This window comes from Chanos chanos, chromosome 8 (genome assembly GCF_902362185.1).
Source record: "Chanos chanos chromosome 8, fChaCha1.1, whole genome shotgun sequence".
Taxonomy (NCBI): Eukaryota; Metazoa; Chordata; class Actinopteri; order Gonorynchiformes; family Chanidae; genus Chanos; species Chanos chanos.
In genome coordinates, this window is record NC_044502.1 from 7,790,565 (window position 1) to 7,812,165 (window position 21,601).

The 21,601-nt window shown below is 42.6% G+C and overlaps 1 protein-coding gene and 2 non-coding genes across 5 annotated transcripts; 2 read left to right on the forward strand and 1 right to left on the reverse strand.

The window, feature by feature from the left end:
- Positions 1-428: 428 nt before the first annotated feature.
- On the reverse strand, positions 429-16,905 carry atp7b (ATPase copper transporting beta). Of its 3 annotated transcripts, none has more exons than XM_030781090.1 (21): positions 16,526-16,905; positions 13,749-14,880; positions 12,176-12,424; positions 11,799-11,962; positions 11,246-11,407; positions 11,049-11,131; positions 10,603-10,786; positions 9,985-10,218; positions 9,195-9,286; positions 7,444-7,571; positions 6,908-7,062; positions 6,619-6,753; positions 6,296-6,490; positions 5,818-6,000; positions 5,140-5,338; positions 4,694-4,831; positions 4,406-4,548; positions 3,898-4,101; positions 3,260-3,377; positions 2,643-2,745; positions 429-1,248 (listed from the first exon to the last, which is right to left on the reverse strand). In XM_030781090.1, the coding sequence occupies exons 1-21, from the start codon at positions 16,736-16,738 to the stop codon at positions 963-965; spliced, it is 4,500 nt and encodes a 1,499-aa protein (XP_030636950.1). In that variant the 5' UTR covers positions 16,739-16,905; the 3' UTR covers positions 429-962. The 3 variants fall into 3 exon arrangements, with proteins under 3 accessions (XP_030636950.1, XP_030636949.1, XP_030636952.1); XM_030781089.1 differs by having other exon boundaries at positions 13,746-14,880; XM_030781092.1 differs by having other exon boundaries at positions 1,121-1,248; positions 3,260-3,262; positions 13,746-14,880.
- Positions 16,906-17,523: 618 nt separating this feature from the next.
- On the forward strand, positions 17,524-17,633 carry trnal-caa (transfer RNA leucine (anticodon CAA)). The gene is made up of 2 exons: positions 17,524-17,561; positions 17,588-17,633. It is a non-coding gene; the product is annotated as a tRNA-Leu (tRNA).
- Positions 17,634-18,220: 587 nt separating this feature from the next.
- Positions 18,221-18,331, forward strand: trnal-caa (transfer RNA leucine (anticodon CAA)). Its single transcript has 2 exons — positions 18,221-18,258; positions 18,286-18,331. It is a non-coding gene; the product is annotated as a tRNA-Leu (tRNA).
- The last annotated feature ends 3,270 nt before the right edge of the window (positions 18,332-21,601 follow it).

Consider the following 21,601-nt stretch of genomic DNA (forward strand, 5'->3'; position numbering starts at 1 on the left):
TAATCCTAGCATACATGTCTTGGTAGTTCGTTGATTTCCAGTCTTGTGGAAGAGAGCGAGTGCGAGCAGATCGGTTTACTGCTGCTCTGTTGGTACTAGCTCTTTAAAACTGGCCCTCGGGGTTCTGACAGATGTGTTAAAAAAAAAGAAAAGAAAAGAAAAGAAAAGAAAAGAAAACAACATTTCATGGTAGTGTGTGACTGCACAGCTACTTTGGTTCTGCTACAGGCAGATTGTAATGGGCCGTTAACAGGACATAAAGACATTGTTTTGCGCTAGAGAAATTCATGCAATATTCATTACATCCTCACTGGGAAATTTTGTCCAACATGAGAAAAACCATTAGTGTATGTTGTAATGTTATCACAATTATTCTCAAGGCACTTGGAGAAACTGCTGCTGTTTATAAATATATTTATTAAGATATTTTGCAAATGGTGGTTCGTATAAAGTGTATAATTTAACACAGGCTGTTTGGTTTTTGTAATATTTAGCTGTAAAATACATTCACCCATCCTTGACAAAAATATATGATGCTTAAAAAGCTGTAAGGCAGGCTTGTGTTTTTTTTTATATAAAGTTAGTAATTTTAAGATTGATTATTTCCCCTGACAATGCTTGCACAGCGGTGATACAGTATGTACAGCCATTTTAAAAACACAGGGACTGTCAAAACAGTATACAGACTTAACAAGATTGTACACAAACTGAAGACACTGAAGGAGAAACTCAGATAAAACGCAATAAGATGAAATTAAACCACATAATAGCTTTGTGTAAAGATTCCCAAATGAAATAAAACTGAGAGAATGTTTGAAAGGCAGCTGGAATTCCTTCTTGAAAACTAAAATGAGTTGCCACAGTTCAGGGAAATGACTGAAAGGTGACTTGTATGAGGCATTTTAGGTTAAGAATCAGACACACACACACACACACATGCACACACACACACACAGGCAGGGCTACACTATGAGTTCATTCTGTCCTTCGTCATACTCTAGCAGAGAGCGGCGATCCAGAGGCGTGGCCGGCAGGGCTGGGGAATGTCCGGCGGCCATCCGTGAGGAATGGGACGAGGACCTGGAATGCTGGCTGCCCTGGCTGCTCCTGTCCCAGGCACCGCGAGCGGCCTGGGGGCTACGGCGACGCTCCTCCAGGCCCACGCGGGTGCTCACCTGAGACGAGGTGAGACTCTGCATACGACCCTGCGCTCTCATCTCGTACACCTCTGCCGCCGTCTTCTTATACCTTAGAGGCCGAAAGAAAAAGAGAGAGAGAGAGAGAGAAGGAGAAGGAGAAGGAGAAGGAGAGACAGATAGGTAGGTAGGAGGAGATTGGAACACAACGAGAGAGACAGATAAATAAAAAAATAAAAAGAAAAATCCCCCAGTTGAACAAAACAATAGAAAGCAGAAGCCAAGACAAGGCGGAGGATGAGGGAAGAAGAAGAGATACGGATAAGGAGAGCAGAACTGCATTAGTGTCTCATGTGCCGTATGGAGTGGGCGAAAATATGAGGTGAGCCCCCGGCAAACAAAGAAACGCCCGCTGCCTCGGAGACCGTCTCCATGGCGACCGAGGAATGGAGATTTTTTTTGTCGAAAGTTGAATGTTTCCTTGCCAAAATATTGCGACTGGCAAGAGCAGCAAGAAGAAAGTAACCGGACAAATTCAGCATATTTACAAGAGAGACATCGCTGCTCTGGCGCTCTGAAGTTGTTTTAAGTACAGCACTAAACAAATAAATTAATCAATGTGTAAAGCTTGCAAAAACAAGTGCTAAAAACTTCATTCATCTGTCATTCAGTTCCTGATTTTAAAAAACAGGTTTTTATGAGTTTACATGTTCTCGCCTGTGCGCTGTAAACTCTGGTCTTTTTTTGTTTGCAGTGCAGAACAGACAATGACAGACACGTAATGATTATAAGTTTAGTGCAAAGTGAAAAGACTGCAGTGTGTGAAAACGTTTGTTGACATATGATCCTTAAGGTTTTTATTTTGAGAAATGAGATAGGTACCTTAATCTCACCCACTCCTGGCCACATGGGGCTTCGTAACAGGGGAGAGTGTAAAGTGACCTCTAAGAAAGCACTTTAAGAATGTAACAGAGCACTGATCGGGGCAGTCACTTCTGCCCCGTCAGGGAGGAGCAGTAAAAAGACTGACATGGCTTTGAGATACAGATACAACAGAGCAAGACGAAGAAGAGAGGACTGAAACACAGGGGTGGGTGTGAATGCAGTGCTCATGTCAGTTTGGATTCTTTGGTTAGTGAGAGACAGGGAGAGTCTGCTGGAGAAACTGGATGAGGAACACAGTAAGATGGAAGAGGTAAATTTAGAGGACAGGGATGAGACAAAATACCATGCAACAGCAAGAGAGAGAGAGAGAGAGAAAGAGAGAGAGACAGAGAGAGAGAGAGAGAGAGAGAGCAAAAGAGAGACAGAGAGAGAGAGAGAGAGGGAGAAAGAGGGAGAGAGAGGGAGAGAGAGAGGGAAAGACAAAGACAGACAGAGAGAGAGAGAGAAAGAAAGAGAGAGAGAGGGGGAGATAGAGAGAGAGAGAGAGAGAGAGAGAGAGAGAGAGAGCCTAAGAACGCCTAAGAAAAAAGCACCCAGGATAGAATGGGAGGGAAAACTCACAGTCGCAGTAGCAGAGATGAAACCACCACTGATACAGAGGAAGCTGCCATTGCTGCAGAGCCCATCCATGGCTGGAGGACCAACCCCACAGGCATAAACAAACCTTAACACACACAGACATAGGCATGAACATACCCTGAACACACATACAGGCATGAAAACACCTGAACACACGCATAGGCATAAACACACCTGAACACACACACAGATACAGGCATAAACACACCTGAAAACACACAGGCACAGACATGAACACAGGTGAACACACACACACAGACAAAGGCATGAACATACCTGAACACACACACAAGACACGAACACCTGAACACACACACAGGCGTGAACACACACATGCACACACAGAGACACACACACAGGCATGATTACATCTGAACACGCAAACAGGCATGAACACACCTGAACACAACTGAAAACACACACAGGCATGAATACAACCAAAAACGCACACAGCCATGAACACACCTGACCATACACACACGCACATATACACACACACAGGCATAAACACACCTGAACACAGACACAGACACAGGCATGGGCACGCCTGAACCAGCGTGAACACACCTGTAAGAATGGTGAGTTACTGTGCTACTTACCTGCTGCAATAGGAATGCCAAACAGGTTGTAAATGAGAGCAAAGAGAAAGTTAATGCGAATCCTCTGCACTGTCTTTTTGGACAGTTCAATACTGGCCACCACGTCCAGCAGATCATTCTACACCAAAACAACACAAATCAAAACAATCTAAAAACACGTTTAGACAAAGGACATCGCACACGATTTTAGAGAATTTAAAGCTTGAAAGATTCGTTCGTTCGTTTACAAAAAGCCGCTTATTCTAATTAGAGTCGCGGGGTGCTGAAGCCTAACCCAGCATTCATTGGACGAAAGGCGGGGAAACTCCCTGGACAGGTCCCCAGTCCATCACAGGGCAGACACACAGACAAACACGGGGGTAATTTAGTGTCTCCAATTCACCTGACCTGCACGTCTTTGGACTGTGGGAGGAAACCCACGCAGACACGGGGAGAACATACAAACTCCACACAGAGGGGAATCAAACCAGGGACCTTTTTTGCTGTGAGGCAACAGCAGCTACCCACTGTACCACCGTGAGCCAAAGTTTGAAAGATAACCTTCATGATCTTTTCTCAGATTATTTTCTTTATCTTTGAGGTACGCAGTCTTCCTCACTGGGAACTAACAGGAGGCAAAAGGTGGAGAGGACACTCACCCTAATAAGAACCACGTCAGCTGCCTCGATGGCCACGTCGGTGCCCGTGCTGATGGCGATGCCCAGGTCAGCCCGGGTGAGGGCGGGCGAATCGTTTACCCCGTCGCCCACCATGGCAACCTTCAGACCCCTCGCCTGGAGCTCCTGTACCTTTGCCACTTTATGTGAGGGCAAGACCTCCGCAAAGACTTTTCTAATCCCCACCTGTGTGTGTGTAAACACAGCATATAAGTATACACACATTCACGTGCACACACACACACACACACACTCACATGCGCACATATGCACAAACAGACACACACAGACATACAAACAGACACAGACAAACACACACACACACACACACACACACACACACAAAACTTCTGCGAACGAACCATATAGTTTTTGCAAAACATTTGATGTGTAAACACTGACATGCTGAACTCTTGTAGTATTAAATGTGTGAATGTTACAGTGTGTGTGTGTGTGTGTGTGTGTGTGTGTTTTTTTGTTTTTTTTTTACCTGTGTAGCAATGGCTTTGGCTGTGCGTCTGTTATCCCCTGTAATCATGACCACATCGATACCCATACTGCGAAGCGTGTGCACGGCCAGGGCTGATTCAGCCTTCACGGTGTCAGCTATGGCCAGCATGGCACACAGCACGCCTGACAGACAGACAGACAGACAGACAGAGAGAGAAAGAGAGAAAGAGAGGGAGAGGGAGAGAGTCAAGACAGTGTTAATCTACACTGGTGATAAAAAGTACAGTACTATCTATGGCCACCAGGTGGCAGTATATACAGAATGTACCATCTATGGCTACTAGAATGGCGGTCTGTCCCTTGCTCTCGTGACTGGTCATGGCTTCGTTAACATCAGCTGTGACGTGGAGCCCATTAGCTCTCATCCACTGCCTGTTTCCAATCAGCACTGAATACACGTGACCACCTGCGACACAAACATTAACACACTCGTACATACATAATAAATGTGACCACACCCACAGACACATAAAGGGACCAGTTCACGTACAAAAAAACTGAGGGACAGTGTAAAATCGTTGTTAATGCAGTAGTGAAGGAAAGCAACACCATGCCCCAAACACACACACACACGCGCGCACACACACGTACATGCATTTATATTTAGGTACTCAGTCTCTCTCTGTGTGTCTCTCTCTCTTCCTGTCTCTCACAGAGAGAACAGAATGTCCCCATTTAATTATGACTTTAATTATGACAAAGCCTCGCGCTAACCCGGTTCAGTATCTGCTTCGGCAGTGAGGCTGCTCTCGTCCGTTGTGACTCCGTGCAGAGTCAAACGAGTCTGGGCCTGTGTGTGTGTGGTCTCAGTAGACTGCAGTAAGTCCTCTACATTAGACACTTTACAGCTGATCCCGCAGCCCGGAACTGCCTGGAAGTCACGACAGTATCCAAGAGACTCTGTCCCCAGCTCCTATACACACACACACACACACACACACACGCACACACACATGCACACAAACACAAACACAGACACAGACACAGACACTGACACACACACACACACACACACACAACACACGCACACACACACACACACACACATGCACACAAACACAAACACAAACACAAACACACACACATGTGTGTATGTGAAGTGTGAACGTTTTGATGTGCAATGTGAATATATAATAGTTTTGCATGCACAACGTTCATGTTGTGTTTGCTTTGTACAAGTTATTCCAAGAACAAAGGTTTCTCATTTAGCTGGATAAATCAGAAATTAGGACCCTCCAGTAGGAATGCTCCTTAGCTGTTCTACTATTCAAAAGTCTTATTCTTGGGGGGGGGTTGTTTTTTTTTTTCACTTTATCTATGTGAAATAAAGCCATTGTCTAGTACTTATTGATGATGTTACAGTTGCTAGAAGAGTTAATGTATGTCTCTTGCCTCTTTGCAGTGTTTAGCGACAGCTATACCCAAAGGATGCTCGCTGCTGGCCTCAGCTGTGCCCACCACCGCCAGGATGGTACGGAGGGGCAGTCGTGCCTGATCCCACAGTACCAGCACCCGGGTCACGCGCGGGACCCCGTTAGTGATGGTGCCGGTCTTATCAAACATTACCGTACGGATCTGTCGGGGTTTAGAGAGAGATTGGTTTACAAGTTATTGCGTATATGCTGACATAAATATTTTTAACACACTTAACTTTAAATAACTGTCAAACACCTTAACCAAGACCTCATCTACAGCGTAGACATCATCTCAAAACCATTTTACATTGAAGTAAATTACTCAAGCCTTACATTTTCAAAAATAATGAAATTCAATTCAGCTGAGGACGGTAACCATTATGTGACTAGCACAGATGTCAGTGAAAATGTTGGCAGAGTGGATTATGAAACAGAGAGAAGGAGGTTCATATTGCCTTATGGGCCATCTCCAGGGGTTCTCCGCCTTTGATGAGGATGCCATTCTGAGCTCCTATGCCGGTTCCGACCATAACGGCAGTGGGCGTGGCCAGGCCCAGCGAACAGGGGCAGGCTATGGACAGCACGGTGATGGAAGCCTGGAAGGCGAACCGCACGATCACTTCCGTCCGCGGGATGTTCTCGTCGTAACCCTGCGACGATTCGGGCAAAGCACATAAAACTCACGAGCTCTCAGCATTGACACGAAATACACACGCGTTGTTTCAGGAAAGCAAAGGGAGACACACGCGTGTAGCGTCGATTAAAAGCCGCCACTCACGGGAAAGTACTTGACCACGACGTCGAAGTCCAGAAAGCCGATGACGATCCAGACCACCAGCGTTATCAGGGAGACGATGACAATGAAGGGGACGAAGTAGCCACTAAGCTTGTCCGCCAGCTGCTGGATCGGCGCCTTGCCAAAACAACAGTAGGTGTCCCATTAACACAAGTACAGCCGCATCATTATATAATTGCAGTTGTTAATCTGACTTTGGACGCACGACAGTTTGTTTGGAGAGTGTGTGTCCTCAGGTGTGTGAAAATGCGAGCACGTGTATGTGTGTTACCTTCGAGGTCTGAGCCTCCTCGACCAGTCGGACTATCTGGCTGAGGGTGGTGTCTGCCCCTACGTGTGTGGCCTCCACCAGCAGGGCCCCGTGGGCATTGATGGAGCCAGCGATCACACAGCTGCCTGGTTTTTTCTTGACCGGCATCGGTTCTCCTGAAGATATACAGTTAACGTCATATTCATAATTCAACAGACGCTGCTTTCAGGCGCCCTCGTACGGCCGAGAGAGAAACTGAAAAGAACACCTTCCAAACCAGTTGATAGCATTCTTAACCAGTATCATTCCACCAAAGGATACTTTATTCAACATACTGCAGAAAACAAGACAGCAATATAGTCAGATTAAGCTGAACGAGGAACAGGTTCCATTATCAATCAAGACCATTCAACGCAAGACCACCGCACTTGACTGTCACAAAGGAGAAAGTTCAGTAATTTGAGAAAATCTGCTACACTGAAAATTTAGTCACATACATTCAGTGATACAGACCACAATGACAGTACTCTGTAGAAGAATGAGTCAAACTCTCTCACCAGTGATGAGGGACTCGTCTGCCATGGATGTCCCATTAATCACCTTCCCGTCCACAGGGAACTTTCCCCCAGGCACAACCTTCACTATGTCCCCTCTCTGGACCAGCTCCACCGAGACCTGCTCCTCACTGCAGTAAACAGCAAACTAGTCAACAACACAACACAACACAGCACAACGACATTCATGTAACAATACAGGTACTGTGTCAGCTCCACAAAGACCTGGGGGGTATTCCAGAAAGTGAGTTTGGTGAAAACTCAAGAGTCAGATAACTCAGAGTAAGTAGTAAACCTCCTAATAGAAGAGCACTGTTTATTAGCATGGCACTGCCAGTTTGGGCACTGTTTATTAGCATGGCACTGCCAGTTTGGGTACTGTTTATTAGTGTGGGACTTCCAGTTTAGGTACTGTTTATTAGTGTGGCACTGTCAGTTTAGGCACTGTTTATTAGCATGGCACTGCCAGTTTAGGTACTGTTTATTAGCATGGCACTGCCAGTTTAGGCACTTTTTATTAGCATGGCACTTCCAGTTTAAGCACTGTTTATTAGTGTGGCACTTCCAGTTTAAGCACTGTTTATTAGCATGGCACTGCCAGTTTAAGCACTGTTTATTGGCATACCACTGCCAGTTTAGGCACTGTTTATTAGCATGGCACTGCCAGTTTAAGCACTGTTTATTATTGTGGCACTGCCAGTTTAAGCACTGTTTATTAGCATAGCACTGCCAGTTTAGGCACTGTTTATTAGCATAGCACTGCCAGTTTAGGTACTGTTTATTAGCATAGCACTGCCAGTTTAGGTACTGTTTATTAGCGTGGTACTGCCAGTTTAGGCACTGTTTATTAGCGTGGTACTGCCAGTTTAGGCACTGTTTATTAGCGTGGTACTGCCAGTTTAGGTACTGTTTATTAGCGTGGTACTGCCAGTTTAGGCACTGTTTATTAGCGTGGTACTGCCAGTTTAGGTACTGTTTATTAGCGTGGCACTGCCAGTTTAGGCATTGTTTATTAGCATGGCACTGCCAGTTTAGGTACTGTTTATTAGCGTGGCACTGCCAGTTTAGGCATTGTTTATTAGCATGGCACTGCCAGTTTGGGCACTGTTTATTAGCGTGGAGATGTGCTGTACATTTGACAATTCATACTTCAAATCCTAACTGTGCTACAGATGAATACTTATGACTATACTAACTTTGCTGCTTTAGGTGGGTGTGTTGAACAATGACCCTTTCCCGTAGTCACTGAGGTCAGCACCAATAAACAAAGAGCAGAGACAGGTATATTGTACTTTTCCATGTGTGTGTATTCAAAGTGTGTTTCACTGTTTGCCAACACTGTAAACGTCTAATGTGGGAAACTGTAGTAAGAGACATGATGCACGTGGAATCTGTGGTAGAGGTGTGAATGAGAGGGAGTTTGTGACTCACTTGAAGCCCCAAATTGTGGACAGTGTAGAATGAGTGTAGACTGTATCTACCCACCATAATCATATCAGATATGGCATATCTATGACTGTATTTCACACTCAATCATTCTATTTCCATATTGAAATATACATTGCAACATTATTATTACATTATTACCATTGTGATATACATAAAACTTCATTACTCATCATTTATTGGTGGGCCTGCTGATGTGAGTCTGTGCACGTTGAAACTGTGGGAACTGTGGAAACTGATAAACGTCATGACGCGTTATGTAATGGTTACAACAGTATTACGCAGGGTTTCAGCCTCAGGACATGTACCTGATGATGGAGTTATCCCGGCCCAGCGTGACTATGGTGGCGTCTGTTGCCTGCAGGGACATGAGTTTGGCTAGAGCCTCTGATGTTTTGCTCTGTGGGGAAAGTCAAAGGAGAAAAACTTGTCACGGGCTTTTAATTAGATAAGGCGAAAACAAAGATGACTCATTTCTTTGGATCATTCCTTGTCTTCTACTCAGACACATTAACTCTAACAACAACAACAACAACAACAACAATAATAATAATAATAATACATTAAATACTAAACACAGAAATTAAATAGACCCGAAAAGGTGACTGTCATTTCCTTACACCTAAAACACGTCAACCATGAGCGAAACGTTAAAACCATAAGTTAGTATATGCGAATGAAATTTTCTATGTTTACATTACGTCCCGTCCACGTGAGTGTGAGCAATCAAGAGGTTACAAAGTCACCCAATGACAATGGCTCTTCAGCTACTGACCCTGGTTGTTGATTAAACAGGCTCTTGGAAAATCGTTGTAAAATAATCTCCTAAACAGTTTAATAACATGGTGTTATCATGTGACCTATGTAACACAAACTGGACTCATAATAAAAAAAAAAAGAGGGAATCGCTCGACTCAAACCATCAAACCTTTTTTTTCCATGACTCCTAATCTACCAGTTTAAGGAAAGGTTTTTAAATAAACCGCTTCATGTTACTGTCAGAAACCAAAAGGTGCCAGTTAAGAGGCAGTGCACAACAGTGATTTTAAATCAGATTATATTGTGTTTGGATTACAAGTTAAACTTTTTCACTGTTACCTTAGCAACGTGCTCCAACCATCGGCCGAGAGAAATGAAAACGAACAGCATCGGCGGCGTGTCGAAGAAGGTGACAGGGCTTTGTTTCGCTCTTTCGGCCATGGCCACCAATAGGATGGTGCAGGAGTAGACATAGGAAATGGTGGTTGCCAAGACGATCAAGACATCCATGTTGGCCACGCCATGCCTCAGGGAACGATATGCTTGAATATAAAAGTAACGGCCGCCGAAAATCTGGGACAGACCAAAGAGAGAAGGATGGGAGGAAGATGATATGCTCACACCATCATAGTACCAATAAAAAAAAAGAAAGACATTTACGTAATCGAGCAAAAAAAGTGACCTGTTTGTGGGTGAACTGGTATATCAGCTCATCGCATGAGAAATTTGTCGCTTACAGACCGTTCTTAAAATGAATGGTAAAAAAAAAAATGTATTCGTCTTTCTTCAAAAAGATGCTGAACAGTTATTTATGTTCATTGACACATGTATTACAAAGATTGTTTAACTAAACATCAGCCCTAATAGTTTTATTTCTAAAAAAAAAAAGAAAAAGAAAACCTGTCTGTAATGTGACTATAAGAGCATTAGCAGTGAGGATGCTGACTGTCTGGCTACCTGAACAGGGGTGCAGAGCAAGAAGAAGGCCAGGTTCAGGAGGGACAGGCCCGGTAAGAGGTTCTGGTCCATAGGCATGGAGCCACCGTGTTCTTTGTGGAGACTGTCCATCACCATCATATAGATCATTAGCCCCATTGCCGGGATACCAAACACCAGGCTGAACAAAAAGGACTGTTTCCACCTACGAAAGTAGAGCACAGGTCAAGAGATTATCCAATCATACCACACACTCATGACTTGCCAAACATAGCTTGCATATAACTCAACAAACTTCAAATTGCGAAACAAACAAACACCCTTTGGTCTACTGAAAAGAAAAACCTGTTCTGGTTACCGTAACTGAGCTCATCATCTCTAGTTAAAGCTTATGGGACAGATAAAGATAACATAACCAATCAAACTGAACTACTGCTAGAAAACACAAAATAAACAGAGATACTTGCTGCCGAATCTCCCTTTGGTGATCCAAGCCACTCCTTTTCCCTACACCGTTGTGTCTTATCACAGATGCCCCAAAGCCAAGTCCCTGGGAGACAGACAGACTGACTAAGAGGGAGAGAGAGCTAGAAAACCCCTAAAGTGGAAAGAATGCCTACAATATGATTGGACAAATGTCAAGTGAAGGAATGTTCTAGTATACCTCGATTATTCTGATGATGTCCCGCGGCCCAAGCTCCTCTGTGTCAAACTTCACGTGAGCTTTGTTGGTTGCCAGGGCAACTGAGGCTTCTAGAATACCTCTGGTTCTGAGTAATTTGGTTTCAATGTTATGAACGCAGGAGGCGCAAGTCATACCAGTAACCTGAGAAAAAGGTGAAGTCAGGACACATAGCATTAATCCATATAAATCCATTTATGTGGCACAATTCAATAAAGTGGCCTCCGCTACACCTGACAGCAGTTGTTGTGATGAGTAGAACCAACAGGATGTTTGGCAGTTAGTTTACAAGAGTCCAGCATCTGTTCCATCTGAATGCTGATCGTTTCAATGATGTGGTATGGGGAAAAAAACCTGAGGCTCTGTAAATACCCTCATAACTTGCTTACTAACAAAATGACACCAACACACACACACAGACACACACACACCCACCCACCCACCCACACACATACAAACACACACACAAACACACACACACACACACACACACACACACAAACACACACGCACACACACACACACACACACTCACAGAAAGATTCAGAATCCCATCTTTGGCCGGATTTTCCTCCATCAGTGACGCACCAAAACCAAGACTGGAGATGTGCTGAACAACCTGAGCAGCATCCAGGACCTCTGGGTCATACTGGACCTCTGCCTTACCGGCCATCAGGGCTACCAAGACCGATTTAATCCCTGTATACACACACACACACACACACACACAATTACAATACACCGCTATTTGGTTGGCAGTCACTGACAAATATTCAAGATAGAATACACACACACACACACACAAACAGGTCAACTACACAGAGCACTGGCAGCCTAAAGCAGTACATCTCCACACAGAAACAGCACAAAGAGAGACAGAGCCTTTGTCATTGAGGGAATATGGTCATGCACCTCTATGCTTCAGTAAGTTTCTCTCAATGTTAGCCACACAGGATGCACATGTCATGCCTGTCACATGAATGAAGCACTTTTGGGTGTTCCCTTCCTTTGGACCAGGGGTGATGGATGCAGGACCAGAAGCTGCACTAGAGGACGTTGGGGACTTGGGGGTGGTGTCAGGTGGGGAAGGGTACCTGAGGTCAAATATCTTTTTATCACATGACCCCTCATTTGTTAACGCATTCTCCAAAGATCCAGGACCTAAGACAGAGAAACGGTGAAATGTTAGTTAAACAAAAAAATTGAACAGGTTGTTTTCACATCATTTTAATATATTAGTGTAAATTCCTGTTTAGAAACCCATAGAAAATGTAATGTGATGTTTTGTCTTGAAACCTATTTGTTCTCTAAATCTTTAATTCCTGACAACTTGAAGAAATCACTATAGAGTAAAGTTAACCCTCACTGCCTCAGCATTAAGGTAATAACTGAAAAACTAAGCAAAAAAAAAAAAAAAGTCTCTATAATCGGCTTAAAGGTTAATTCCCATTCCTGGCTCTGGTTTGACGTTTAAAAAGGCTTTGTCTAGGTTTGAGTTACTCAGGTCCACTTCATGTTATTCTAGACTGACCACTTGTGTGGTAACCATGGTGACCTGAGGGCAAACACAGATTCCGTTCCCTGAGGAGTGGGCTTTGATTGTCTAGTGTTTCTGATGAAATACAAGAATTTCTGCAGACACATTCACTCACTTGTTTGTGTGACCTCCAGTTTAAACATATTTTCTGAAATGGGTTTTTTCTGGGGGTTTTTTTTTTACCTCTAGCCATTTTGTGATTTAAAAGCCCTTCTCATTCTTATTACTTGTCAGTAGAGACTCTTTTCACTGTGAGAAAAGCAGCAGTCAGTGTTTCAGGTATTCTGAGTAACATAAAAATATTGGAAAAAATGAACAATACATATGCTCATTACTGTGGCAACTGTACCACTGGTGTAATTACAGATAGCGAGTTCAGGCTGGCACATATTTATGGGTAGCAAATGGTAACAAATGTCAAAAGTGTCTTTCAGCTTTTTTATATGAATCATCTGAAAGAATATGCATTTATAATGGAACTGTAAACACATAATGTAATCCTTGGATAGATATCTTTTAAACTTCAGTGAAAACATTTATAGGTTGCATACTCACCTGTAATTAAAGTGTTCTGTATTGTTTGCTCTGCAATGGTGTGAATGGTGCAACAGGTTGAATTATGTTACACTGTATAATTACTATGTAAATAGACAGGTATAATGGAGACCTTTTCAAACCCAAACCTGGGGACTATTTCAGAAAGCAGGTTCAGCGAAAACTCAGAGTTAGTTAACTCAGAGTAAGTAGTAAACCTCCTAATAAAAGAGCCCAATGGCTTTGTTTTGCTAGGAGAATGAAGCCATAGGGCTCTTCTATTAGGAAGTTTACTACTTACTCTGAGTTAACTAACTCTGAGTTTTCACTAAATCCACTCTCTGAAACAGGGCCATGTACACAGTCTGCCCTGGGTGTGATAGCTAAAGGTTTCTAGAAACTTCTACACACCACCTTGTTGAAGAGATGCTTCAAAGCCCATATCATCAATGGCCTCTCTTATGCCTTCAGGGCTGGTCAGGCTGGGGTTGTATGTGACAGTTCCCTTCTCTTCCTTCAGAGAAACCTTTATGGAATGCACCCCGGGCTTCTGGGAAATCATCCCTTCTATGGATTGTACACAGGAGTTACAAGTCATTCCTAAAATCTTTATCTCGACTGTTTGAATTGGGATGGAACTTTGACCATTCACAGGGTCACCAGTCCTGAGCAAAGGCCTAGAAAGTTCTGATGTCCCTCCGGGAAGGGTCACCCGAAAATTCCCTGGTGGAAGACCCTCCACAATGCCTCTGACTGTATCCAAAGTAATAAGAGAACTGTCGTATTTGAGATTCACGCTCTTGTTTTCCAGGGAGACCAATACAGAGTGAACCCCAAGCATGTCAGACACACTCTTTGTGATGTTATTTACACATGACCCACAATGCATCCCTTCCACTCCCAAGGTCACTTCTCTTGAACCTCCCATAGCGTCCTGTGCGGCATTTGCAACCTGGGGGCTCTTTAGTGGGGTCGTCTCCATCAGAGCGGCATCGAATCCCATTTCTTCAATACACACTCGTAGTTCCTCTGGTTGAACTTTCCCACAGTCAAAGGACACAGTTGCTTCTTTATCAGATAATGATACACAGATTCCCAGCACCCCAGCTAGCGTACCCATCTTTCCCTCAATGGAGCGCACACAGGATTGGCACGTCATTCCCTCCACCCTAATCCTAACCAGGGCCTCGTCCACCGCTGACTCCGCGACTCCGGTCTCCCCTGTCACGGCTACGTCCTTCACCCCGTACCCCATCGCCTTGATCTGCTCGCAGATCTCCCTGGACGTGACGGCGGAAGGGTGATAGTCCACCCAAGCTAAGCTACTGGCCTGAGAGACAGAGAGTGAGGCTACTCCCTTCAGCGCTGATATCCGTGTGTGGATGGCCTGGACGCAAGAAGGTGAGGTTAGGCCAGAGAGGCTGAGCGTTGCCCGGGAAAAGTGACCCGAATGGGGGTGAAGCTCATTTGGGCTCCCAGGCTCAAAGGCCATATTGTCAAAGGCATGTCTCTGAGGTAGCCATCCTTCAGGGAGACCCCCATTTTCCTGTGGAAACACACAAAGGTAAAATGAAAACATTAATGAAATCCTGGTACAAACCCCCGCCACTACGGTGTGATAACACTTCTGAGGCATTAGGGGTTAATTTCAAAGTCTTAAATGAGGATACACACCTGATATCAAGATGCAGAATATTTTAAGGGATATCAACATTTGGAAACTTGGACCTTACCTGTAGAAATGTTGTTATTAACAGTATTACGTTAATTTCACATTAATTTGCATCAGAATATTGAGCAACCTAATTCTACAAAATTTTCTATAAAGGTTTCAGTATCCTAGACCAGTGTTTCTCAATTATGCTCCTGGGGGACCCTTTGCTCCAAACACACCTGATTAGTGTGATTAACATGCTCTTGATTAAATCAGGTGTGCTCAGCCAATCAAAAGTGCCACTGATGAGTTCAGCCAGGTAGGTATGAGCAGGGAAAGATGGAAAACATGCAGAGCAGGGGTCCCCCTGGAGCAGAACTAAGAAATACTGTCCTGGACCACATAAACAGGTGCTCGTTTGCCTCTGTATCTGATATTAAAATCATTCAATAAAGAGCCACCATGGCACTTATTTCGACTGAACCGAATGAACTCGTTTTAAACCACTGCGCCTGATAAATGCCAAAAGTCGCATTAAGGCTAAATTCCAGTGAAAAGTACATCAAAGAGATTATTTGGAGAGGCTGAGTGAAATCAGATTATCACATGATCCGACTTTCTATCGGTCCTTCTCACAGCCTAGAATGACCGTGAGCTAAGAACACATGTATCGTTTAAGGTTAAGTCTTAAACTATAATTTCACTTGTTAGAGCAACCAGACGGAGAGCAAAATGAATTGTTCTGACACCGCATGCCTTACTGCGGAAAGAGAGAAAGAAAGACAGAAAGAAAGAAAGAAAAATGCCGAACTTCAAGCTGCAGACGTCTAAAATAATTGTTTTGTTTATTTTGAAGCGTATGACAGGATCGTGGATCAGACAAAATTGAGCCAAGACAAAAACACGGGAAGGAAAATTAGCAAGTACCTAAATATCTATTCAGAGCACACACAGCGGCTTCAGGCAAGTGTACATGTACTTTGAACCACCTAGCGTAAAACTGTTCAAAGTACAGCGTAGCGCGCTGTCTGACATTCTATTTTGACACTATCTCAGCGGCATTTCCAGTACCAAATGTTATGACTGATTTAATATAGGCTACTCTTCATGAACCAGTGACTACGCTTATAGTGAAACAGTTTAGAGACTGGCCAACATATTTCCATCCGCTAAATGTTTCACTTTAATATTCCAATTTCAGATAAATTTGATGGATTTTGTGGTTCAAGTAATGTATTTCAGTGATCCAGTGTGGAGAACAGTTAAGAGTCGGTTGGAAAAGATAAAGATAGGTAGTCTAAAGAGAATTAATCAGTCCAGGACACCTGCTGTGGCAACCTAAAAACATCGAATCAGTGACAGTCATTAATGCCTGGAGAGCTTTTTTTTAAAGTAAGTACTCTATAAAGAGTACGATACTGAGCGTCCCCGCAATAAAAGAAAAGGAAAAAAATCGGCAATCAATGTGAAACAGTGAGTTGCAAGGGTTTCTAAAATGTTTATTGAATTTATTGTGTTGTGTTGATTTTTCACTAACCTTAGATTTATTAGGCCTATGTCCGCCCGTGGAATCTTGCTCGGAGCGACAGGTACATAGTTCCGATCCACACCTGCACGGGGTGTCAAACGAACCGTTCGGTGCGATTCGCCGACAATCCACCATACAAACCTGCTCTCCATTGCTTGAGCCGCAACTCGACGGCTTGGACGCATAATTTGAGAAACCGGTAAATGTATTGATTTTTTTCATTGCGACACTTTAACTCAAGGCTAACATGATCAATTTCATCTGCTTTTCATCCGTCAACGTAAAATACATTTTGTTGTTGAGTCTTCCTGTCATGCTGCTGTCAATCCGATAGAAAAAGTCGGTCCGACTTAATTTAAAGAGTCGCTGGTTTTGCGCCCAGCACAGGATTCAGCGAATCACTTGTTGCTTGCACTTTCCTCATGGTCTTTTGCACCCGAGCCGTCAGCACGGTTTCAATACTATGACCTTGCGGAGGTTGATTATTAACACAGACATTTGCCGGGTGCACAAGTGACGTCTCAGATGGGAATTTACCATATAAACTAATTTGAAAGTTAAATTTAACATTCGACTGTTGAGTAATTGCCCAAGCTTAACAAATCACATTCTTTATCACCGACGTTTTAAAAAAGTAGGATAGCCTGCTTAGCTATCTGTAGCTGGGTAAAACAACTTTAAACTGTTTAGCAGGCGAATATGAAGATTTTGCCTACATTAACAATAATGTTAATAACAGTGGCCCGACGAAGATTTCTTTTAAACAAGTGTGTTTAAACATATTCAGAAATTTGCTGAGCTTATACTAACGGCTAAAAAAAATAGTATATTTCGTCGCTTTTCATGTTCTGTGAGCAAGATTAGCATTGCGTGATAAGCACAACACAGATCACAACAGATAAAAAGATGAATTAATAAAATGTCAGAAAAGTGAAAAGTAAACATGAATTCGCACATTTACACGGTATTTATACTCTGTATACTCTATATCTCTTATTCGCTTGTATGTCAGGATGGCCGAGTGGTCTAAGGCGCCAGACTCAAGGCTAAATACCTTCCATTGAATGGGTGTTCTGGTCTCCGAATGGAGGCGTGGGTTCGAATCCCACTTCTGACACTACTTTTTCTTGCCACAGTTGACTGTGCCCAAATAGAATTGAGATTCGAACTACACCTCAATACTATTAATAAGTTTACACCAACTCCGAAGACATATGAGTCAGTGACAGTATTTTCGGGGGTATATCTCGAAACCCATATACTGTACTCTTTTCCCTGTAGTACGTAAAGGCTGTCATACTCCTTACATTTACATTTTAAAAAAAGAATTCTTTTAATAAGACTTTACAACGAACGCACAGGCACCGTGCCTTCGGGAAAAAAAGACAGGAGTTTTACATATGAACGGCGGGAGGCGCTAAATCCCTTCAGACGCAGGAGAAATTTGAACTTTTTGCTTTGGTAAATGTTAATGCACAGCGTTAAATAAAGGTAGCGCGTGCTTTCCTTTCATTGTATCTGTGTTTCGTTTAGATATTTAAACATGGTTGTTGTTCTCGTTTATCAAAATATATTACGTAATTGAGGGCGTGTTCTTCAAAGAGAACATGTTTTTAAAGCGCATTAACAAATAATACTTAAAATGTCATGAGTAGCCTACATAATTCCGAGCCTTTGCTCAACACGTCAGTCGACGCAGAGTATGTCAGGATGGCCGAGCGGTCTAAGGCGCCAGACTCAAGGCTGAAAAACCTTCCTCTGAAAGAGTGTTCTGGTCTCCGAATGGAGGCGTGGGTTCGAATCCCACTTCTGACAGCGCTTTTGGGAAACGCTGTCTGTTCGGAAAGCATGATTTCAACGGTTACCCTGTGGATTACGAAATGACGAACTCCACGGGTAGTCATCTACATTGACCTCTTATGTGACACATGCACATTCAGGAATACAGTCAACACAGAATAATTGTTTTTGTGCAAAATTTAAAGAAGAAATAACTGCTCTTTGTCGCTTTAAATTGTTCATTTTATTCGAAAGTGTTTATTCTTTATTCTTCAATAAAGTGTTTGCATAAGCAAATTACCTCTCATTGTGACATCTATCCCCAGCTAGTGTTACAACTCACCCCAGTAGTGAGGTAGGCTGTAACAATGGAGCATAATCTGTGATTGCATAGTAGACATCCATGTGAATTTTATTTGTAGTAGACAAATATGGGTACCGTGTATCAAAGTTTGAGAGATCTAGAACGAACATCCACTGAGTTATGATGCTCAAACAGAAAGTGTTACTACTAGGGATGCACCGAATGTGAAATTCTGGGCCAATACCGATACCAATGTTTAAAATAACAATTTGGCCGATGGCCGATGCCGATACCAATGTTTGTTTGTTCATTTTGTTTTTGTTGTTATTTTTCCTCCCTTTTGTGCCAGGGAAACAAAGAAATCTTCTTTATAAAATAAATAAATAAATGAACCGCTGTCTTGATGTCCAGTTCATTTCTTCGTTTTACACTTCTTCGTGTCTGCTTTTCAAATGGCTGATGGAATCTGATGTGTTAAAATTCTTGCTTGTAGTAACTCCTCTTGAAATGTCACTGGAACATGTCGCGCAAACTACATACTGCTGATCTTTCTCCAAGACAGTGAATACAGTACTCCCACACGGCAGATGTTTTCTTCCACTTTTATCTGAAAACAAACCACACGTGCGCACTGCACCCGTTGCCCTCTAACATCATGCGAGAGTTGTGTCCAGCCAGTGGCTGTTATGGGTGGTATTATAGTAGGCTACCACCTATTGGACCTTCTCCGAATCTGCAGCTGGGTAGGGCTACTGTTTGCCGAGTAAGACCGCAAAAAACCCACACAACGTTTAGTCAGCGCGAAATTGATGCGACACAACAGATAAACATCGGCCACCGCCATCGGTGAATGTCATCTTATTTGCTGATAGGCCAATGGCAGTCAACAAGGCGAACATCGGCCAATACCGATGTACGGCCGATAAAATCAGTGCATCCCTGTACCATCCCCAGTCCCCCCTAACCGTTTTTCAGGGTATAAAATGGTAAACACAGTGCATGGTTAGACTGAGAATTTTGTCTGAAATTATATGCATATATTGACCCAGTTGCATTGGAACAAGACAATGTATTAGCCTATGTTATGCATCTTAAATATTTTCATGATCTTTTCATCTTTTCTTTGATCCTTTCACACACCTTGCATAATTTTACATACCGGTATTGAGATTTAGACTCTTTTTTTCTCACTCCAGGGAGAGCACTTTGATAAAAGTTTGTTTACAAATGTAGCATCCATTTTATTGTTAAATAAAAACATTTTTGAAAAAGATGTATCTGTAGACTATATCCCACCCAGTGCATGCACCAGGTAGAACCGTACACGGTTTGGGTTTAATTTAGCCCACATATCTCCCGATCAAACACCATGGGAGAGCCCACTGTGTTTTTATATGTTGTGATCCTTTCAAAAAGGATACGCAACCCAAAATCAGTTACCACATAACATTCATAAAAACTCTATTCTCTTGATTTCCACCTGTAGCAAATGACTTCATTTGTCTCACAAATAATCAGAGGAATGCAGGTCAGCTGAAGACAACTTAATGCTTCGTATCCACGTAGGCTATGTCGTGGTATCACTGTAGCCTGTTGTCAGAATTCTATTCCCATCGCTTGTGTGTGTGTGTGTGTGTGTGTGTGTGCACGTATGTTCAAGCCTAAGAAGTAACTGAATACTCTAAAGCAACCAGTTGGTCAACGTTTTTCCTCAAAAAAAAAGACAGTATGTGTGAACACACCCAATACGTTACAGGGACTACTAGATTCATCATACTGGTGAGATTTTATGCATCAAACTGTGAAATTGGGCATTTATGAAGTGCTTAGAGGAGATTTCAAAATATCGAGATATATATTGTGTATCGTGATATAGTGTAAAAATATCGTATTATTATTATATACAATATTTTATAGTATAACATTATTTATAGGCCATATCACCCAACCCTAGTTGTGAGTAGTGTTGTGCAAGTTACTGAAAATTAGTAATTAGTTACAGTTACTAGTCACTTATGTCAAAAGTAATTGAATTACTTTACCAATTACTGAAAGTAATTAGTTACTAGGGAAAGTAACTTTTGCATTACTTCTAAATGTTTGCTTCAATTCTCTTATTAATGCATACCAAGCAAATCAAGCCTTGGCTGTTTGGATTGAGTGGCTCCTTGGTCAGTGGCACTAGCACTGGGATCTTTTGCAATTAGCTTTGTAGAAGCGTGTTGTTTTAGCAGGTGCTTCAGAAGATTAGAATTACTATTCTTTGATGTGGAAAAAGTTCTCACACTTGCACTTAGACTACAGCTCACCAGTATATTTTTGTCCATGATTTCGAGGAGGCAAAAATAATGTCCATATTTCCAGGACAGCAAGCTCACATTGCCCGAACTGTTGGCTATTGTGTGGGTTAATGCTAACTGATTGATTCACTTACTCATGGTGCCACCTAAGGTCAGGTGATATTAGATCATAAACAAGAAATTGGGGAAATAGGCAGCATTTGTCTGCTATAGTCTGCAGCTGTCCATTAATATTTTCACGCAAGACAAAAGTAATGAGCCCATTTAAATCTTAGTAATTGTAACTGCTTTATTTCATTTGAAAAGGTAATTAGTTACATCACTTGTCACCGCCAAAAGTAGCGGAATTACATTCCTTCCAACCAGTGTTGGAAGTAACACTTTACTTCCAACACTGGTTGGAAGGAATGTGGTCATTGCTCTAGGGATTGTGCAAAGAATGTACACATCTACAATATTCAGACTTAGATTCAGCTGAGTTGATGATTTACTGTAAGAGAGGTGTTTTTGACATCTTTTAGTATGGTGTCACTGAGTATTTTGAGTTCTACAGAGAGACAGAAAAATAAATAAACCCATAAGTGTAGTAATACATTTCATTTACATTCATACATTCAAACAGTACCTATGAAATGAGATCTAACACACACCTTTATAAAGTTTATCTTTTGTTAAAAGAAGTGTTTACCAGAGCATAAACTT